Consider the following 19,336-nt stretch of genomic DNA (forward strand, 5'->3'; position numbering starts at 1 on the left):
ACCGATCACAGAAAAATTCGAAACATAGAAATTCTGAACACCACGAGTATCGCGCGTAGCCAGAGTTGCCACAGAAACATTTCTTCGTGTGAATCTCACCCGCGAAAGAAACTTCGTTAACACTGCTGAATATTTCACTTGTTGGAAATAATTTCGCGGCAAACCACGCATAAACCTTTCCGACAACTGGCGAATGCAGTTGATTATGAATAAGAAATTTCAGTGAAAAACATTTTAAATAATTTTTCTATTCGTTTATTTTTATCACTTTTTTTATTCATTCACCAAACATACAGTTAGTAGACGAATAAAAACAACCTAGTTTCAATATACATTATAAAACTTTCATGTAGTAATCTTATAAGAAAATGGATATATACTTTTAAATGAAAAACATAAAGCTAAATAATAATCGAGTTCGAACAGGGGGCGCTAAAGTCTGTAGCCGCTTTCGTTGGACCGTTTACTCGCTAAAAGACACATAAATTACCTCGAATGGTCGAATATCTACGGATAAGCCGAAACAAGTGGTCGCTTAGTTTGACCCCTCTTCTACTGAGAGAACTTCCTGGGAAATCGGGTTATGGCATTTGCCGTGTTCTCCTCGTCAGTTGGGATGGATGCGACCAGGTGAGCCATGTGATTTTGACATCAATTGTTTTTCCCATCGGTTCCTTAGTCCCTGCTTACCCCAGTACCTCTCCTCGGATATCAGATACCAGTCATCATTCCGTAATTCCAGTAGATGACGTGATACGTCCGGTATCTTGGTTGTACCTACGCATAACACCAAATTTTTCTCCATTTCAGGCATACTACACTGGAACAAAGTATCCAGTAAAGTGTGATTCATCCGAAACCATTCTAAATTCTACATGAGATGAGACCTTTCCGTGTTGTTATCGGCACAGCCTCTCCCACGGTGTACCCTAACTAACTTAAATGCATGCAACAACATATTTGTGTCTCATTGTTAAGAAGACCCTAACTTCCCTATTCCTCATCTATTTATATTATTCTTCCAGCTCATCTGCTAAATTTTCTTGAGTTAATTAAAAATAATTTAAATATTTTAAATTTCATAATGTAATCTGGAAGCAATCAGTGTAAATAAAAGAAATGTCAAAGTCACACTTTTTTTATTAAATGTTTACCAAATCGGTTTTTTCAACATCATTAGACCTTCTGTTGGAAAGTGTATGGGTCCATAAGGAACGCAATAATATAAAAGATAATTGCAGTACAAAATGTCAAAGATCTGCTAAAACCAGCTGTTGGGCACATGGTACGTACTACGTACGAAAGCAACAGGCTGACTGTAGTCAATAGCTATTGACCAGTCACCCTGGTCTGTCGTCATGGCTACGACTATGATCTTAAATCGTAGCTGGCGTGTGTGTATCTTGACGTACGTCCGTGGCTTTAAGGCCTGTAACTGTCGTTATAGCAACTAGAATATTACTGAATGCTTTTTTATTTCCCGCAGTGATAGCAGATCTTATCACGAACTATTTTTTTCACTTGAAATAAGGCTTAACAATTACTTTGATTATTACATTACTTAATGTGCATTCAAGAATTTCCCCATCGGCTGTGTAAGACAATGTACTCTACCTATTTAACGTCTAACACTTAACCAGGATGTTCAGTTGCAAGATACGGCTGGAGATGCATGACATATACCCATTAGAAATTAATATCCCATTCAGTGGTAACATTCTTTCATTTCTAACCATGTAGATATTACGTTGTTGTTGTGGTAATCTTCAGTCCGCGCTGATATACCCTATAAAAGCTTCTTCATCTCTGCATAACTGATTCAACCTACGTCAATTTGATTCTACTAACTGTAATCACTCATTTGTCTCCCTCAACAGATTTTACTCTCCTTAAGACACTGTAATAGATCACTGTCATTATCTGTCATCTCATCTGCATCTCTTTCTATAACATTATCTTTCATTTTGTTTCCCTTTTATGGCCCTACTATGCACTCCTTTCACCTTTCAGCCTTCCCGTCTTCGCTAAGTACTGGTTTTCAATCTCTTCTCTTCTTTAAGCGAGTTTTCTACACCATGCGGCGTCTCTTGCATCCAAGTTTCCATCTCCTACCATCCTGCTAGTCCTCTTCTTTCATGGCTCTGTCCTGCATCGCACTCCTCACTCCATGGTTCCAGTGTAGGTAGGGTCTTCCGCCTTTTCTGTGCCGTGGAGGTCTCCGGTGTCATTTTCAAAAAGGCCATCTTTCCGCTGTCATTCTTCTAAAATGTCCATATCATGTTAGCCGTTTATTTTCAATTGTGTCTACAATATCTTTTGTAACTTCCATCTGTTCTCGTAGCACTGTATTTCTTAACTGGCTGACCTGGCGAACTCTGTTCCGCCTTAAAGCCAATAAATAATCAGATTTTGGATGTTAAGTTCAATTTTTTATTAGTAAATACAAATAAAAATAATAAGTATTTTAATAATTCTTTATTCTTTATGTTTTTTGGTGCATAGCTTTCACTCTTCAATTCAGTACCTTATGATACACGACATTTTTTGTTTTACTATCAGGCGCAAGAACAAACAACGCAGATGGTCTTCCGACCCGTGAACATGCCACATCTAATGGACCATGTGAAAAACATGGATATCCCAGATTTAAACCACAAACTTTCAAGGAATGGCCTTGTGATTTGTTAATGGCCATGGCGAATACAAGACGGATCGGAAATTGAAGTCTTTTAAACTCAAACGGCATATCGGTTGGGATCATCGGGATCCTCGGAATGAGAACTTCCTCACCTTCGAATTTTCCTTTGCGTATCGTCGCGTAAATAACATTGCTCATCAGTTTACTTACCACCAAACGCGTACCGTTGCATAGTTTTGGTTGGTTTTTGTTTCGAAGCATGATTACTACGGAGCCAACTTTTAGGCGTAAATTGTGCGGTGTTAAGCCAGGCACATCCAAGGAGTTTAAAAATTCAATTGGATAGTTGATGGCTTCATCTTCATTTGTTACACAGTCAATAAATTTGAATGAATGCATTTTACCAACGATCTCATTCTGAATTATGTAGTTTAGTTCATCTACATCATTATTCTTAGCCGCTAAAATTGCTTGCTCACTCAACCATTCATTACTTTTGTAGTTAGTAATGATGTTTAGGAATGCTTTGTTGATAAGTTTGTCTTTCGGTGAGACAAAGTCACAGAAATTATGAGGAAACGAAATCAATCCGCTCGATTCTTCGACAGGTACTCGACCATTACCGATAGTCAGCAACTGCTCAAAGAAATCTTCAGCAGACGTATCATTAGGCAATGGAACTTCATGTTTGTTATCAGCTGAAGTTTCTTCACATAGCGCCATAGATTCGATGATTTGAGGCAAGCATTTATTTCGTCTGCAGCCGTTGATCTTGGAAGTACTGGCAGTGTCTGGCGGAAATCGCCAGACAGTAAAATCATTGCTCCTCCAAAACATCCCAATGCAAACGCAAGGATGCAAGCAGTAATCAGTGCTGCAATCGTATCTAAACGCTGCTCGATTCAAATCATCACGTGATAAATCTCTTCTTGTGCGTCGAAAATTATCTACATGTTGATCTCTGTTGTTCGCTCGACGATTTCGCACTGCCAACCGAGCCGTTTCTCGGGCTGCCTCACTTTGCTCTTGTGACTGAGAAGCACGAAGTTGAGCCATACTAACGCGGCGCTCTTCACGGGAAATTTGTTGTTCTTCTTCAGTCCTTTCATTCGCAATGTTTTGTATCCTTCTTTGCATTACGGCTTTGTCGAGAAATATTCGATCGTCCTGGTCGCGGCATTGTTACTGATGAGTCAAAGAAAATACAAATTATTTCTTTAAATTTTTAATTAATGATATATGCTGATACTTAACCATAGACGTTTAGCTGTCATTTGCGTTTTGTTATTCCATGTCAGATGCGTTTTTGCTATACCACGTTTTATAGTGACGTTTAGCTGACATTTGCGTTTTTTTATTCCATGCCAGATGCGTTTTCGTTGTACCACGTTTTATAGCGGTCGAACGGGATAAGAAGTATCCTATGTTCGTCTCCTCGTTCTAAGCTACCTCTCCACCAATTTTCAGCCAAATCGGTCCAGCCGTTCTTGAGTTATAAATAGTGTAACTGAGACGACTTTCTTTTATATATATAGATTTGTCTCTTCTTGTTACTTCACAGCTTCGTCTCCAAAACTCCATTTCCATTGCCTTTTATTTCTTCTCATTGACCGTGGAGACTTCCCGCAGTTCAGCACCATATAGAGCAATGCTATCAACTATACTTTCATGTATCATCCTTTTCAAATTTTTTGACGTCGTTTTAGTCCGTTATGGAGTCTTAACAGTTTAATTGCTAACTTTCTCTTTCCTATTCTGTGCTATATTTCCTCGTTTCTTCCACCTTTATCCGAAAAGAGTGTCCCTAAATATTTATATGAACGGCTACGCTTTACTATAGATCCATCGTCCATCCCTTTCTACATCTCCCATGCCTCCGTCTGAACTCTTAATATTCGTGAAACTGCTTCTCTTTCCTCCAAAGGTCTCCTCAGTTTTCATTAGGCAACATCTGTCGTACTCACAGTCATGCATGCTTGTACAGCCTTGCATTTGTCCTCTGGCTTTTCCTGCTTAAACATTTAGCTCTTTCTGTCAATCTCATTTTTTTGACTTTTGCGTGCTTCCTTTTATATTTTCTCCTTTCGTGATTTAAACTCAATATTTCGTGTGTTACTCTAGGGTTTCTACTGGGCCTAGTGTTTTTTTTTCATTTGATCCTTTACTGCCGTCACTATTTCATCTCTCAAAGCTACCCATTGTCTCCTATTGTATTATTTTCCATGCTGTAGGCAATAGTTGCCTAATGCTTCCCCTAAAACTCTCAAAACCTATGGTTCGTGCAATTTATCCAGGTCCCCTCTCCTTAATTTTCTATCTTTTTGCAATTTCTTAAATTTTAAATAAATGGGCAGAGCCCACCTATGCCGCTGGAAATGTTTTGCAGCTTCAAATCTGGCATCCGAACGTTTGTTTTACCATTACACAATCTATCAGTACCCATATGATGTCGTAGTTCTCTGTCGCTTAAGCGTGTTAAAAACTATTAAATTATTCTATGAGCAAAATTCTACCAGGCAGCTCCCTTTCATTCCTTTACCCTAATTCATGTTCTTCTTCTATTTCTCTCTCTCTTCCTTTCCCTACTGTCGGACTCCTGTCACGCGTCACAGTTAAATTTTACTCTCATTTAACGATCTAAACGGTATATTTTTATGTCATCCTAAATTCTTTCAATCTCTCCATCTTCACATTTTATACATTTTTCTAATGCTAAAGTGTTTCTTATATTAATATGTTGTATATTGGAGCCGTAGGATTTTTAGAAAACATCTGCTGAAGGTCAGTGCACCAAAACCGGCAAGCTATTAATTACAAAAGAAGTGCGCTTGTGACTTTTATTTGCAAAGACAGACAGAGCGGCGCGGGCGACGTACCGGAGAGCTTCTTGTTCTCGCGGATGAGCGTCTCCTTGTGCTCGCGCGTCTTGTCCAGCTCGTGCGTGATGCGCTGGATCTCGGTCTGCTTGTTGCGGAGTTCGCGCTGCGACGACTCGTACAGCGACACCGTCTCCTCCAGGCGCGTCTTGATGTCGATGTTGATCTTCTCCAGGTGCTCCGTGCGCTTCTGCAGCTCCCGCGCCGTGTTGTTGGCCTGTGGCGAGGAACAAAACAGCAAAAGTATAAGCGAGGAGAACAAACACAGTAACCCTGAAATGTGTCAAGATTCATTACATCAAAAATGCTGTTGTACTCAGCAGTCTCAAGATTGGTTTAGTGCAGTTCTCTTGTGCAAGTCTTTTCTTATCTGCGTTAACTTCTGCAGCAAACACACGCTAGATCCTGCTTTCTGTACTCAAGCCTTGATCTTCCTCTAGAATTTTTACTTTCCACACTTTCCTCCATTATAAAACTGACAATTCCTTGAAGGTTCAGGATATCTTATTTCAACATATGCCTTCTCTTAGTCACGTTGATTCACAAGGATTTTCTCTCATCGATTCGAATCAGCGCTTCTTTAATAGTTACTCGATCTTCGCACCTACTCTTCAGTGTCCTACTGTACCGCCGAATTTTAAAAGCTGCTATTCCTTTCTTATTGTCCACATTTCATATTCATACCACGCCACGGTCTAAACAAACGCTTTCAGAAAAATAGATATTCACGCTTACATTTATATTCGACATTTTGTGTTTTCTGATGACAACATCCTGCTGAGTAGTTCCCTCCCGCAGATTCGAAAGGGGAACTGTTTTACCGAGGAGGATGACATCATATTAAACCACATAGCTTATTTGCATGTCTTCAGAAAATATAACGGCTGTAGTTTTTCGTTGCCTTCAGCAGTACGTCAGTACCAACATAGCAAGTCGTTCAGACGTACTTGCAACCACTGAAAAGACTATATGCTAGTGAGGCGTGTCTATTGACACCCACCTGACATCTGTAACACTGAGGCACACGAGCCATCCCATTGCGCCAAATCCACCAGATCTTCAGCAGTGGGAGCGGGCTGTCGCATTAACATATAATCAAAATTCTTTGGGCTACGTTTGCATAGGGTCACACCGGTACCCATTGTGTCAAGCCCACAGATCGTGGGTGGTGGGGAGGAGGCTGTCGCATTAATACATAATCAAAAATTTTTGGGCTGCGTTATCATTTGGAAAACAGGCAATACTACACGAGTAATATTCGCCACCTGTATAGCAATATATCACCACAGAATTATGGTATAAGCACGATTAGGCCATCTACTGAGTAATAGGCAAAGCTCTAAACTGATGCAACTTGCAAAGCACATTGTCTGCACGCAACAATAACAAGTTTTTGTTACGGCTCAGAATAAATCTATCTAAGTTTAACGTTTTGTAATAAGAAATTGATAAATCAATCATGTAAACACTATTTCAAAAGTCACAGATAAACTATTTGTGGTGTATCTCAATGTTAACTGGGAGAACGAACAACTTTTTTCTTCTTTTTTTGAGTTTGAAACATGTAAGATTATTCATTACGACGCAGCATTGTAACAACTGATTCTATTTTCCAGTTATTAATCAGAGATGTCGAATGTCATTGGAAAGTCATATCGTAAATAGTTCAGACATTTAATGAATAATTTCGCCCCCTTGATTTCACGTAAATTTTTCTCTATAGATGAATGGTTCATTCTGTACAATATTGACTACCCTGATAGAGTATAAATTCTCCCACTCCTTGAATATGGTGGAGCAACTTTGCTGATATATTTTTAGTAAAAATCTAGACTGTTATTCGTACTGAAAAAAATGATGTTGCTTTCCTTCTTTGTTAAGTTTCTTCAATTAGACACCAACGTGCGTACATCTTTCTGTGTCAACACACTGCTTATAATTTCTTGCTCTGAAAACTAAAGTTTTTTATGGGAGAACGGAGAGTGGTTGTATCAGACTGAAAGCCTGCAGTCAGTGTTTGATAGCTCTTGAATTATTTGCTAGAAAACAGACAAGCTACACTCGACAAGAAAATGGGACAACACAATATAGAATGTTTTGTGATATGACTACATTATTGACCTGCTTCCAAGAACTTTCACTATTGTTCCTGCAAATTTATGTGCAAATTGTGCTACTGTTATCTTGCTTACATATCATCTGCAAGAACAACGCTGCAAGTTTACTCTGCTAACTAGTATCATTTCCGAAAGCACATTTTTTTTTTTCTGTACGCCAATTCTTGCGCCTTCAGAAACCAGAGATATAATGAACTCAACACCATACCTTCGACAGTACTCAGCAGGTAACACTAGGGTAAGTGGCGGAGAGCACTTGTAACATGTCGTTTTCTTCCTGTTCCATTCGCTGACGCTGCGCGTCTAGAACAACTGTCAGGATGCCTCCAAATGAGCAAATGACTTTCTCTAATTTTACCTTCATGGTCAATACGAGAGATTTGTATGAGGCTTGGAGCAACCCGTCTCAGAATATTAGGTCTGGGTCATCGTCTACCTTGTAGAGACTAACGATACAGCTATGGACGACATATATAAACAATTCTTCTTTTATTTTTCTTTATTTTACTTTATAATGATTAATAATTAGTACGACTGTTTCCTATTATTTGCAGAGGTGTCTGTTAGATCATAGAGGGGTAAGTGATCTTCGCTATTCTTGCACAGGAGTCGAAAATGAACTATCGATAGTGGAGAGTCGATTTCTGGTTTGACCAACATATCAAACAGAAATATTTTAAGCAAAAAGAGCGTAGATCGCCATCTGGTTACACGGTCAATTCTGTATTTTAAAATTAGGTCCCCCATCCTCATTTTGTTACAAGACTCTACTGGCATTTTCTGAACATTTCTGCAACACTCTCACGCCGAGTAAGACAAATCTGCCGTTAATGCTAATTAATAAGAGCCCAACAGTAAGAAACAGTAGACAAGAGTTGATCGGAGCAATGTTCAATAATCGAGCCCTTTCATATGAATTCTTCCAATGAATCTCGGTCTGGTACTTGCCACAACAGGATATACGTGACCGTTCCAAAGCAAATCCTTGCGAGTAGGTAGTCCAAGAGATCTGTCTGATGTGATGGTTCTGGTGATTGCTACACGATCAGCCATCGTGTATTAAATGACAGTTTCTGCAGATCAATACTACATATTAGTTGGATAACACATGTGGAAAGTACGAAAAATTTGTCAGATGATTTCTGAGTATTGCATTAGTCTCGTATGTGGAAAATATGATCAAAATTGAGAAAAATGTCTGCTGTTAGGCAGCGCGAATAGTGATAAATGTCAGAGTACACCACTCACACAGTTTCAAAGCTTTATACATGGGCTGAAGTGAAGACAAATTATTTCTTTAAATCGACAAAGCACGCCATGGATATGATTATTGTGTGAGTCGTACTTCTCATGTAATGGTATCGTGATGTTAAGAGACAAAAAATAAATGAATTGAGCTGAAAGTTCAGTACAGCTTTTTTTCTGTCTTTGCAGATGCATCCACGTGAAGACTTAAAGGAGGCATCCATGCTTGGTCGACCAATAGATCTGACCATATGTACAAGCTTTAATACCTGACCGCACACTTAATTTAAAGTTACATCTGCTTGAAAATGTAGGACTTTTTCGCAGTCTTGCACTCCAGGTGCAAGGTAATTCCGATCTTTATGTAATCTACTTCTTTTTAAGAGTATGTGGTAAGACTAAAACTTCAGCAAACCTCCACATTTTGAAGATATCTAGCAGTGATATTATCTGTTTTACGTGAGCCTAAAGTTTTCTGTGTCGGACAATGGTTTCATCTATACGTACGTTTTGCGAACCACTCTTCAGTATGCTGCCAAAGCTACTCAGTTCAAGCAGCAACTGTTTTCTTTCGTAATCTATTCATTGATGAATAACAGTAGCAACAACTGCCAGTGTACCCTCTTGTGCATCTTTATTTGTCTATCAGAGACAGGATAGTCAGGATATGACACCGAGTGAAATCGTTTTGTAATACATATTAATAACTGACAATTAAATAGATCCATTAGCCTTTCACAAAAAAATATGAAGTCTGTCTCCAAGAAGACAACGCAAAGACTCTATAGAGCTCCATCGTATGGATAGGCCAGGACATGAACAGTATGAGGACACCATCTAAAAGGCTCCTTTTGTACTCAAGAATGAGTAGCACGATGGAAGTCATCCATTTCCGAAACAAGTATCCTATATTAATTCGTCCCAGAAAATTTAGATTTTTGAGCTTATCCCCCTCTATTATGTACATTCTAGCTGTCTCCTCATGTTAATAATTGTAACTATGGTCTCTGACGTGGCCATAAAGAGCTGCAATGAGCATCACTTCATGTGTCCTGTTTCACAATAGGCATCAGCAGTGTTGGCAAATCGTCGATTGGCGTCTTTGAATCGGCAACCTATAGTAATCTATACCAAATTGTGAATGTTGCTCAGTATCGAGCGGAAATTATAAACTTATGGGGTGGCCCAAAACTACATCTAATGCCGCATTTGTTAATCAATAAGTGGAGGAACAATAAGGAATACTTGTCCCACAATGTCTGTATATTGGCCATGACAGTAATGTTTCTAAAAAAATTCCCTTTCAGTCTAAATATGTTATGTTGTTAAAAAAGTGTTCCAAAATCTGACAATGTGGGCATACAGCTCGTATATTTCATTCCTTTTTTGTAGCTTTGAATACCAGTGATGTGATTCCATACATCTAATGGATCTTGTGAAATACCCAGAAGACGATCTGCAGATAGTAATTAAAATATTACTAGATTCGTTTAGTCACAGTTTGCGGGTTATTTCTTCTTTTCCTATTTTTAGTGGTTGCTTCACAAAATAAATTTAGTTTCACGTTTTCCCGCAGTATATCAATATGCTTTTTTCTCTCAATTGACACCCAATCCTGTAGTACTAGCAAATACTTCATGATTTTGATTGCATTCGAATATACACCTGTTGAATGTGTGTATTCCTACATCTAGGATCGAGCAACGAATTCAAAGCTACAGTATTAACGCATTCAATTGATACTAATCGCTTATCAATTTTTGTTATGGAGTTACCCTCTAGTCTCTCTCCGTCTTCGTTTGTATACCAGATATTTTTGTATCCGACATGCGTATTAGGAAGATTACTTTTATCACTATGAAACATGTTCAGAAAAATATCAGTTTAACCTAGTTTTTTGGCAACATAAAAGGCCGATGTTTTCATTTTAACGCTGATGTTACAATGTTTCAACGTTTTTCTGTCAAGGATTTTCAGCGTATTATTGATCTTCGTACACTCGTAATTGATGTTGGCACGAATATCCTTATAGGATAGGAATAGATGTAACGCCATTAATGATGAACCATCTATTGTGCACAAAATGAAATTAGATTACAACGAATTCTGATTCCACGCCAAATGTTCCACATTATCGACCCTTCAAGATTACAGTATACTCAGTTTAGATGAGCAGGCTTTGTAGGGTAATAAGATATTCACGATGATGCATATCCCAGCTGTTAGTCGTTTCTTTTGTAGCTGTAAGCCCTATAAGAGAAATGTTCGTTCTGAAATGCATATTGGTTAACACTCTAATTTAATGCGGTAAATGTCTCCTTATTGATAGCATTTCACATCACAATACGTCAGACTGTTCATTGTAAACCGCCGTGATACTACTGCATACTGCAACAGCTGCTTTTCGCACTGTTTGTATCATTCTAATATTAGTCAGGATTTCTACCATATAAATTTCGCAAATTGATCACGACGGAACAACCATATAAATTAGAGCTCACATGGAGATTCACCGACAGTCGTTCCTCCCATGCATCATTCGTGTATGAACAGGAAGTGGAGGAAATGATAATGGTATCAGAAGTTTTTCGCCACACACTGTAAGGTGCCTTCAGAAGTGTATATCCCCGCGCGCCTGTGTGTGTGTGTGTGTGTGTGTGTGTGTGTGTGTGTGTATGAAGTGTCAGTGATGCGGACTCTCCTCACCTTCTCCAGGTCGATGATGAGGACCTCGACCTCGCTCTGGAGCCGCGACTTCTGCTTCTCCAGGTTGTTCACCTTGACCAGCAGGGTCTCGATGTGCTCCTCTTGTTCCTGAATGCGGGCCTGGAATTTTCGCCTGTCAAAATGCACAACATAGTGTTAAAGCAGCAGCTGTAACACACACGAAAGACAAGTAGAAAGCTGCATTTAAAGGAAGTAGGCAACGATGTATACAACAACTTTACGTATCTGCTGGAAGTTTGATAAACAAAAGAACTTTGTTCTAAAATTATTAGCCTCGAGAGAGTTGAACACTTTGGCTCGTGGTATGTCTGAAAATAAGGTACTTACTAATACGTGGATAATCCCAAAAATAAGGTCTCCTATTTTTTTATAAGTACATAAACCTGTTTATTTCCACAACGGTTTACATCAGTTTACAGCTTCAACACTTAGCTATATTTCGACATAATCATATTTCTGTCGATGCATTTTTGTAGACGCTGTGGTAGTTTTTGTATGCCCATGTCATACCAGCTCGCCACGATGCTGTTCAGAAAGTTATGAACTTCTTCTTTCACCTCGTCGTCGGAGCTGAATCGCTTTCCGGCCAAATGTTCTTTTAACCTAGGGAACAGGTGATAGTCACTGGGAGCCAAGTCTGGACTATAGGGAGGGTGGGTGATTATGTTCTACTGAAACTGTTGCAGGAGAGCAACGGTTTGCCGAGCGATGTGTGGGCGAGCGTTGTCATGGAGAATGTGTACACCCTTGCTCAACATTCCTCTTCTCCGGTTCTGAATTGCCCCTTCGAGTTTTTTCTGTCTCGCAGTACCTGTCAGCGTTAATTGTAGTCCGAGCGATTCATCTCCGATGACGAGGTGAAAGAAGAGGTTGATAACTTTCTGAACAGCATGGCGGCGAGCTGGTATGACATGGGCGTACAGAAACTGCCACAGCGTCTACAAAAATGCATCGACAGCAATGTGATTATGTCAAATAATAGCTAAATGTTGAAGCTGTAAACTGATGTAAACCATTGTAGAAATTAACAGGTCTATGTACCTGGAGACCTTACTTTTGGGATTACCCTCGTAAATTATGTTGCAGGCATAATATAATGTGGATCTTAGTAAAGAAAACCCAATATTTGACATAACTGGCGTAATTTTTTTCACTCGATTAAATGAAAGCAGATTGGCCGTACTGAAATAAAACGAGTGGCAGAATGGGGCAAGAAAGTGGCCTTGTCTTGTTGTACAGATACTGTCCCGGAATTTACCTTTGGCGATTTAGGAAAATCACGGAAAGAGATGCCTCCAGGCAGTAAGTCGAACTATTTGCAGCCATTCAACGATGGAATTGTTATGGCTGACAATGCGCCATGTCACCGCGTCTCGGCTCATCACGATTGGTTTGAAGAACATTCTGGACGATTAGAGCTGATGATTTGTCCGCCAAGATAGCCCGACATGAATCCCGTCGAACATTTTTGGGACGTAATCGAGAGGTCAGTTTGTGAACAAAATCCTGCACCGGCAACACTTCCGCAGTTTTGGACCACTGTAGAGGCAGCATGGCTCAATATTTCTGCAGGGGTCTTCCAACGACATGTTCATCGATGTCATGGTGAGTTGCTGCACTACGCCGGGCAATAGGAGGTACGACTAATAAATAGTAGGGGGCACCAAAGTACTTTTCAGTAAGACTGTAGAATATCGGATTTATATGGTAATATGTAGTGATAAAGAGGTAGATGCACAGTTACAGCTTGATGCGTGGAAGGAAATAACGAAAAGGTATGGATTAAAAATAAGTAAAGAGACTCCCCAAAATTATGGAAGAACTAAAGATGGATGGGAAACGACCTAGAGGGCGCCCAAGAACACGGTGGAAAATGGGAGTGAGAATATCTGTAGAATGGAGAGGTGTGACCCGGCAGCAAGTGGAGGAAGAAAAGTGGTGGGAGGACCGAGCCAAATGGAGAGGACTCGTGAGCACCCAGACCCGGCAGTAGCTGGAGAGGGATTCGGATATAGATAGATAGATAGATAGATAGAATAGGCAAAATATCATAAAGTGTGGATGTAAAGGTTTTGCTGCAAAGAGTGTATTACCCATTCAGGGTTAGTGACGCACTGTGAGACTGCAACTTTTTGCTGCATCTAAACAAGAAATTACTGCCTACGGCGAAGTTGGTTTCGTGACAGTGGTTGGCAGCCAGTAATTGCGGGTGAAAGAAAGGGGTTACTGACCTGAGCTCCTCGACTTCTTCGATGCGCGCTGCCGCCTCCGTCTCGTACTTGGAGCGGTAGGTGGCCACCTCGCCGTTGGCCTTGGTCAGCTGCCTCTCCAGGTCCAGGCGCGCCTCCGCCTCCTCCTCCAGCTGCACGCGCACAGACTCCAGCTCGATCTCCACCTGGTGCAAGCTCGCCTCCAGCGTCTGGCGTCTCTGTGCAAAGCCGAATACCGAAAGTCAGCATTACTTTACACCTTACGGTTACAAGACATTCACCAGCTCTAGCCTTTCCTACAAAAATGTCTCATGGTTATTCTTCCCTCCCAAGTTTTACTACTTCCTCCAACTCCTTAAACGGCACACAATTCGCTTCGCTTTCTTTCTCTATTTATCCGTCCCCAACCTATCAGCTGATAAACTTTCCTCCCCTCCTGAGACACTTGGTTCAAATGGTTCAAATGGCTCTGAGCACTATGGGACTCAACTGCTGAGGTCATTAGTCCCCTAGAACTTAGAACTAGTTAAACCTAACTAACCTAAGGACATCACAAACATCCATGCCCGAGGCAGGATTCGAACCTGCGACCGTAGCGGTCTTGCGGTTCCAGACTGCAGCGCCTTTAACCGAACGGCCACTTCGGCCGGCTGAGACACTTGGAATACCAGCGCTGATTCTACGTCTCCCCGCCTAATCGTCTCCCAACAACGCTCTGTGGTTCCCATCCTTCAGAACAATCCTTCCTTATATCTCCCACACGCTCCATGTCCTTTGCCAGAGTAATTTCAACAACCTTATCCTGCCTTACAATGTAATCGTTCCTGAGATCTATCCATCCTATCAACTGTAACATATGCCACCTCTTACAGTAGAAATAAAGTCTCCAACTCGCCCTTTCCCTTCATAATTGTAGTCGTACCCGCCTACTTTTTGACCCATCTTTTGACCCTTGCAAATACTTATTCCATAGCCTTTCATGTAAGACTTCCTTTTCAGTCACACCTGCATTCAAATCCCTCAGGTGCGAATTTTTAGCAGGAAAACACAGCACGATTATATTCAAAGGTCTCAAGATCTCAGACATCACTATATCATCAAGACTATTATTGTTTTTATGCTTATAAATGTATTTTGTTGTATTAAACAAAGTCTGCAGAGCGGGAACACGGCCAGTGCTAGCCCGCGAGGGGATGGGGATAAGATTCGCAAGGAACAAGACGTGCTTTGGATTCCACGTTAATCTGCTGGTGCCCTTTTCCCATTATCACTACTGAAGTGGCTTAAGGACACGCAAGTCGCCCAAGTTGTGTCCAATTGAATGACTTGTACAAGGCCGTAGAGCCATTCATAATAATTATTGTTATTGTTATTATTATTATGGAGGGAAAGTAAATAACGGATACATAAAACGAAAGCATTATTAATGTTCCTCCGTCACCCTTTCTTCTTCAGATCACTGTGTGGCTTCCACCGGAGTAATCTGCTCTGTTTCTGTCTTCCAGCACCTCTTCGCCTCCATTTACTCTCATCACTACATTACTACATTCCTGACCCCATTGTTTGTATTCGCTCACTATGACCTTGCAGTAACTCTAACCATCCTTCCTTTAACATTACCCTTTCACCCAACAGGTCCTTCCAGTTTCAATAAATGTACGGTATTTTCTTGAAAGTGCGTTTGAACACTGACACAGGATTCTTCTGACAGACGTAGGTGGGTTCGATTCTTCCAAACAACCTGAAAGCTCCAAGAACTTCCGCTTACGCTGCGTTAGCCTAAAAATCACTTGGTCGCTCTCTAGCGTCGTTAGATGATGTTGCCGAACGTGGGTTTCTAACCTCAATTTGGTCCTCGACCTACTCTCTACTACCTCTCAGTGTTTGTCAGTACCTTTTTCTTACACTTGTGTCTTTTGATAGCATCAATAAAAATTATGTTATAATTATCCTAAAACTCATGCAAATGTTTAATTTCTTAATTTATGTTCCGTTACTGCAGTGGTCTTCAGTACGAAGATTCGCTCCTCTACCATGTGCAAGCCTCTTCATCTTCAAATAGCTATTGTAACCCACATCCATTTGAACCTACTAACTGTAGTCGTCTCTTGGTCTCCCTCTGCAATTTTTACCCCTCTCCCTTCCCTCCAGAACTAAACTGAAGACTCCTTGGTGCCTCAGAGTGTGTCCTGTCAACCAATCCCGTTTTTTAATCAAGTTATACCACAAATTTCATTTGTCCCCAATTCTGTATGGCACTTCCTCATTAGTTAAGGTTCTAATGGTTCAACTGCTGTGGTTATCAGTCCCATAGAACTTAGAACTACTTAAACCTAACTAACCTAAGGACATCACACACATCCATGCCCGAGGCAGGATTCGAACCTGCGACCGTAGCAGTCGCACGGTTCCGGACTGCGCGCCTAGAACCACGAGACCACCGCGGCCGGCATTAGTTAAGGGATTTACTTATTTCTACTCTATCGAATTTAAAATCGTTAGGCAAAAAGTAAAATATTTTTGCCACTTGCTGGGCAAGGTGAATGAGACAGCGACAACAACAGCAAAATCAACAAGGAAAAAGAAAAAAGGTTATTAGTGCTTGTCATGTGAATTTGGTGCAATCAGTGAACAACGCAAGGTTGCATGTGTTCCCATGTGCGTTCGTACTGAAGGCATTTCAATTCACCGACTAAATTTCTCCGTAGTTTATCGTACGTTAAATGACATCATGTAAATGTTTTTTTTCTGTTTTTCTTAGACACCATTGTGTTATAGACATTGCTGGAAAATTATATCAATCGCACGAGGTGCGTTATTACCGGGGATGGACCAGTTAAATATTGGGTTGGTCAGTCAGAAATTATTTCATTGTTGTAGAATAGCGTGACTGAGTGAAAAATTTCTATAAAATTATTGTCTTGTACGACTTGACTGTTGAAATATACTCAAAGTAAATTTTTCAGCGTATTGGGGTAAATTGTTGTGAATGACAATACTTTTACAAGAAATGCGGATAACGCAATGAGTTATCGGGAGGGTGGCGGTTCGAATCCCCGTCCTGCCTTCCAGATTCAGATGATCCTTGGTTGCCCTACGGCCGATTTTGCAGGTCTGTGCTCTGCGTCTAAAGGTCTCGTCATGGAGGGGATGTTAAAACCAGATCTTTCTATATCAGCAAATAAGAGACAAAGGATGATTTTTTACTGTTGGCTTTCTGACCCACTGACATGTATCCCTATAATGATTCCTTTTCTTTGTATAGGACGATATGTTAAAAGGAAGAAGGAAGGACGATTAGTGTTTAGCACCCCATCGTCGACGAGGTCACTGCAGGGCATTGGGAAAATACAGGGAAGGAAATCAGTCGAGTCCTTATCAAAGAAGCAACAGCATTTTCCTTAAGTGATTCAGTGCAACCACGGATCGGCTGAATCCCCATGGTTGATTGGAGATTCGAACCGCTGTCCTCCCTAATGCGACTTCAATATTTAGACGCCTCCTTCTGTTTTTTTCTGATACGTTTTACCTTATTCGTATCTGCCAAAGAAGTGCTGTCACGGAAAAGCGTTTACCCTGCTGTGCTGTGGCCACTGCTTACGACTTGATACCTTCTCAGAGATTCTTGTGAAACAAAACTACAGCAGCTGCTGAATAATCCTTTATTAGTGCAACCAGTTTCGCAACCTAAAGATACATCATCAGATACATAAGCATAGAAAAAAACAGAGACTGGAAGAAAAATTCAAATTTTTGATACGAAGTCTAGTGAAATCAATATATGGCTTTAACGATGTTTCGATACTAAATACACGAAATGGACAATATCTCTTAAGAGAATAGGATACAAAATGAGCAGGATACTCTAATTCAAATTAATTACAGCGAAACGTAGAGTTCATTGACGTCTCCATCACTCTCAGTCAAGTTGTACTAAAATGTTCTTGGAAGGACCGGTAGTCAAAATACGAAGACGGCCATGGTAAATGCCTCAAGTTGTAGAAAGAAACATGGAGGATAATATACTAAAAGTATATCAACCGGACCAAGGAATGGGTAAAACTTGTAAGAGTCTGTTGTATCATGCCCACCCGGAGGAAAATAACCATATTATCGTATAGGGCCATGAAATGGACAGTACTGTAAAAGTACTAAATCGAATAAACACTAGTGAAATACATGAAGTCGTAATGAAAATAAGAGAGGCAGAAGAAACAAGAGTGCTAAGGAAAATAAATTAAACACACTGTCGGAAAAAATTGCAGCACTAAGAAGGAAATGTGCGAGATAAACGAAAGTTGGTAGGAGTATTTCTACACCTGAAGGATGATGTCTGTTCAAATTTCGTGCCGGTAGCATAACAAGATGCAAGTCAGGTTTGCTTTAAACGCACGCTGTAACGGTCTAAGCGTTAGTTACCTTTGACATTGGACTTCAAGGACTGATGTTAGTTAAGAATGCCTTTAAGGCGACAATGATGCCGTTATCAGCAGCTCACTCAGTTTGTACGAGGTCGTGGAATAGGGCTACAAGATGCTGGATGTTCCTTCTGCGATACTGCAGAAAGACTTGGTAGGAATGTAGGCACTGTACATGATTGCTGGCAGCAGTCATGCAAATGTACGGTTGCAAGAAGACCGGGCTCCAGACTGCCATGTGGCACTACCGACAGGGCATCGTGTTCAGCGTATAGCTCTGGCGCGTCGTACTGCATCTGCAGCAATCATTTGAGCAGTAGTTGGCACCATAGTGAAATAGCTGTTACATATCGGTTACTTCAAGGAACCTGACGCCCTGTAGCGCGCATTCCACTGACCCCAACCGCCGCCATTTGCGACTTTAGTGTTATCAGACGAGAGTTCATTGGAGGGCAGGGTGGAGGTCTGTTGTGTATTCCGATGAAAGCTGGTACTGCTTCGGTGCCAGTGACGATGGCCGTGTGTTGCGTAGAAGGAGGCCAATTGAGTACCTGCAACCAACCTGTTTGCGAGCTAGACACACTGGACTTACACCTGGAGTTGTAGACTGATTATCCCAGGCACCCTGACTGCAAATATGTAAGTCAGTCTGGTGATTCGATCTGTTGTGCTGCCATTCATGAACAGCATTCGGGGGGGGATCTGTTTTTCAATTCCGCTGTTGTAACCCAACGTGTTGAATGTTGCCTTGGCCTGCTCGATCACCAGATGTGTCTTCAATCGAGCACATACGAGACATCATCGGACGTCGACGCCACCGTCATCCGCAAACAGCATTAACCATTCCCATATTGACTGACCAAGTGCAACAGGCATGGAAATCCATCCTACAAACTGACATCCGGCACCTGTACAATACAATGCATACGCATCTGCATGTTTGCAATGAACGTTCTGGCGGTTACACCAGTTATTAATGTTCCAGCATTTCGCATTTGCAATAGTTTATCTCTCTCGTACGTTAAAGTGTGATCTTGCAACTTATGATCACTTATTTACGTTACCTAGAAACCATATTGCCAAAATTTCATTATTCTAAATTAAT

At 40.8% G+C, this 19,336-nt stretch overlaps 1 protein-coding gene across 3 annotated transcripts in view; it reads right to left on the reverse strand.

Annotated features, from left to right (window-relative positions):
- The window catches only part of LOC124794769 (paramyosin, long form), a 193,952-nt gene that overhangs the window by 41,367 nt on the left and 133,249 nt on the right, over window positions 1–19,336 (reverse strand). For all 3 annotated transcript variants that reach the window (XM_047258394.1, XM_047258393.1, XM_047258395.1), the window contains exons 9-11: window positions 13,835–14,031; window positions 11,583–11,715; window positions 5,515–5,731 (exon numbers count right to left, since the gene is read on the reverse strand). In XM_047258394.1, coding sequence (XP_047114350.1) covers window positions 5,515–5,731; window positions 11,583–11,715; window positions 13,835–14,031 — 547 coding nt within the window. The remainder of the gene's footprint in view (window positions 1–5,514; window positions 5,732–11,582; window positions 11,716–13,834; window positions 14,032–19,336) is intronic.

Source organism: Schistocerca piceifrons, chromosome 4, assembly GCF_021461385.2.
Source record: "Schistocerca piceifrons isolate TAMUIC-IGC-003096 chromosome 4, iqSchPice1.1, whole genome shotgun sequence".
NCBI lineage: Eukaryota > Metazoa > Arthropoda > Insecta > Orthoptera > Acrididae > Schistocerca > Schistocerca piceifrons.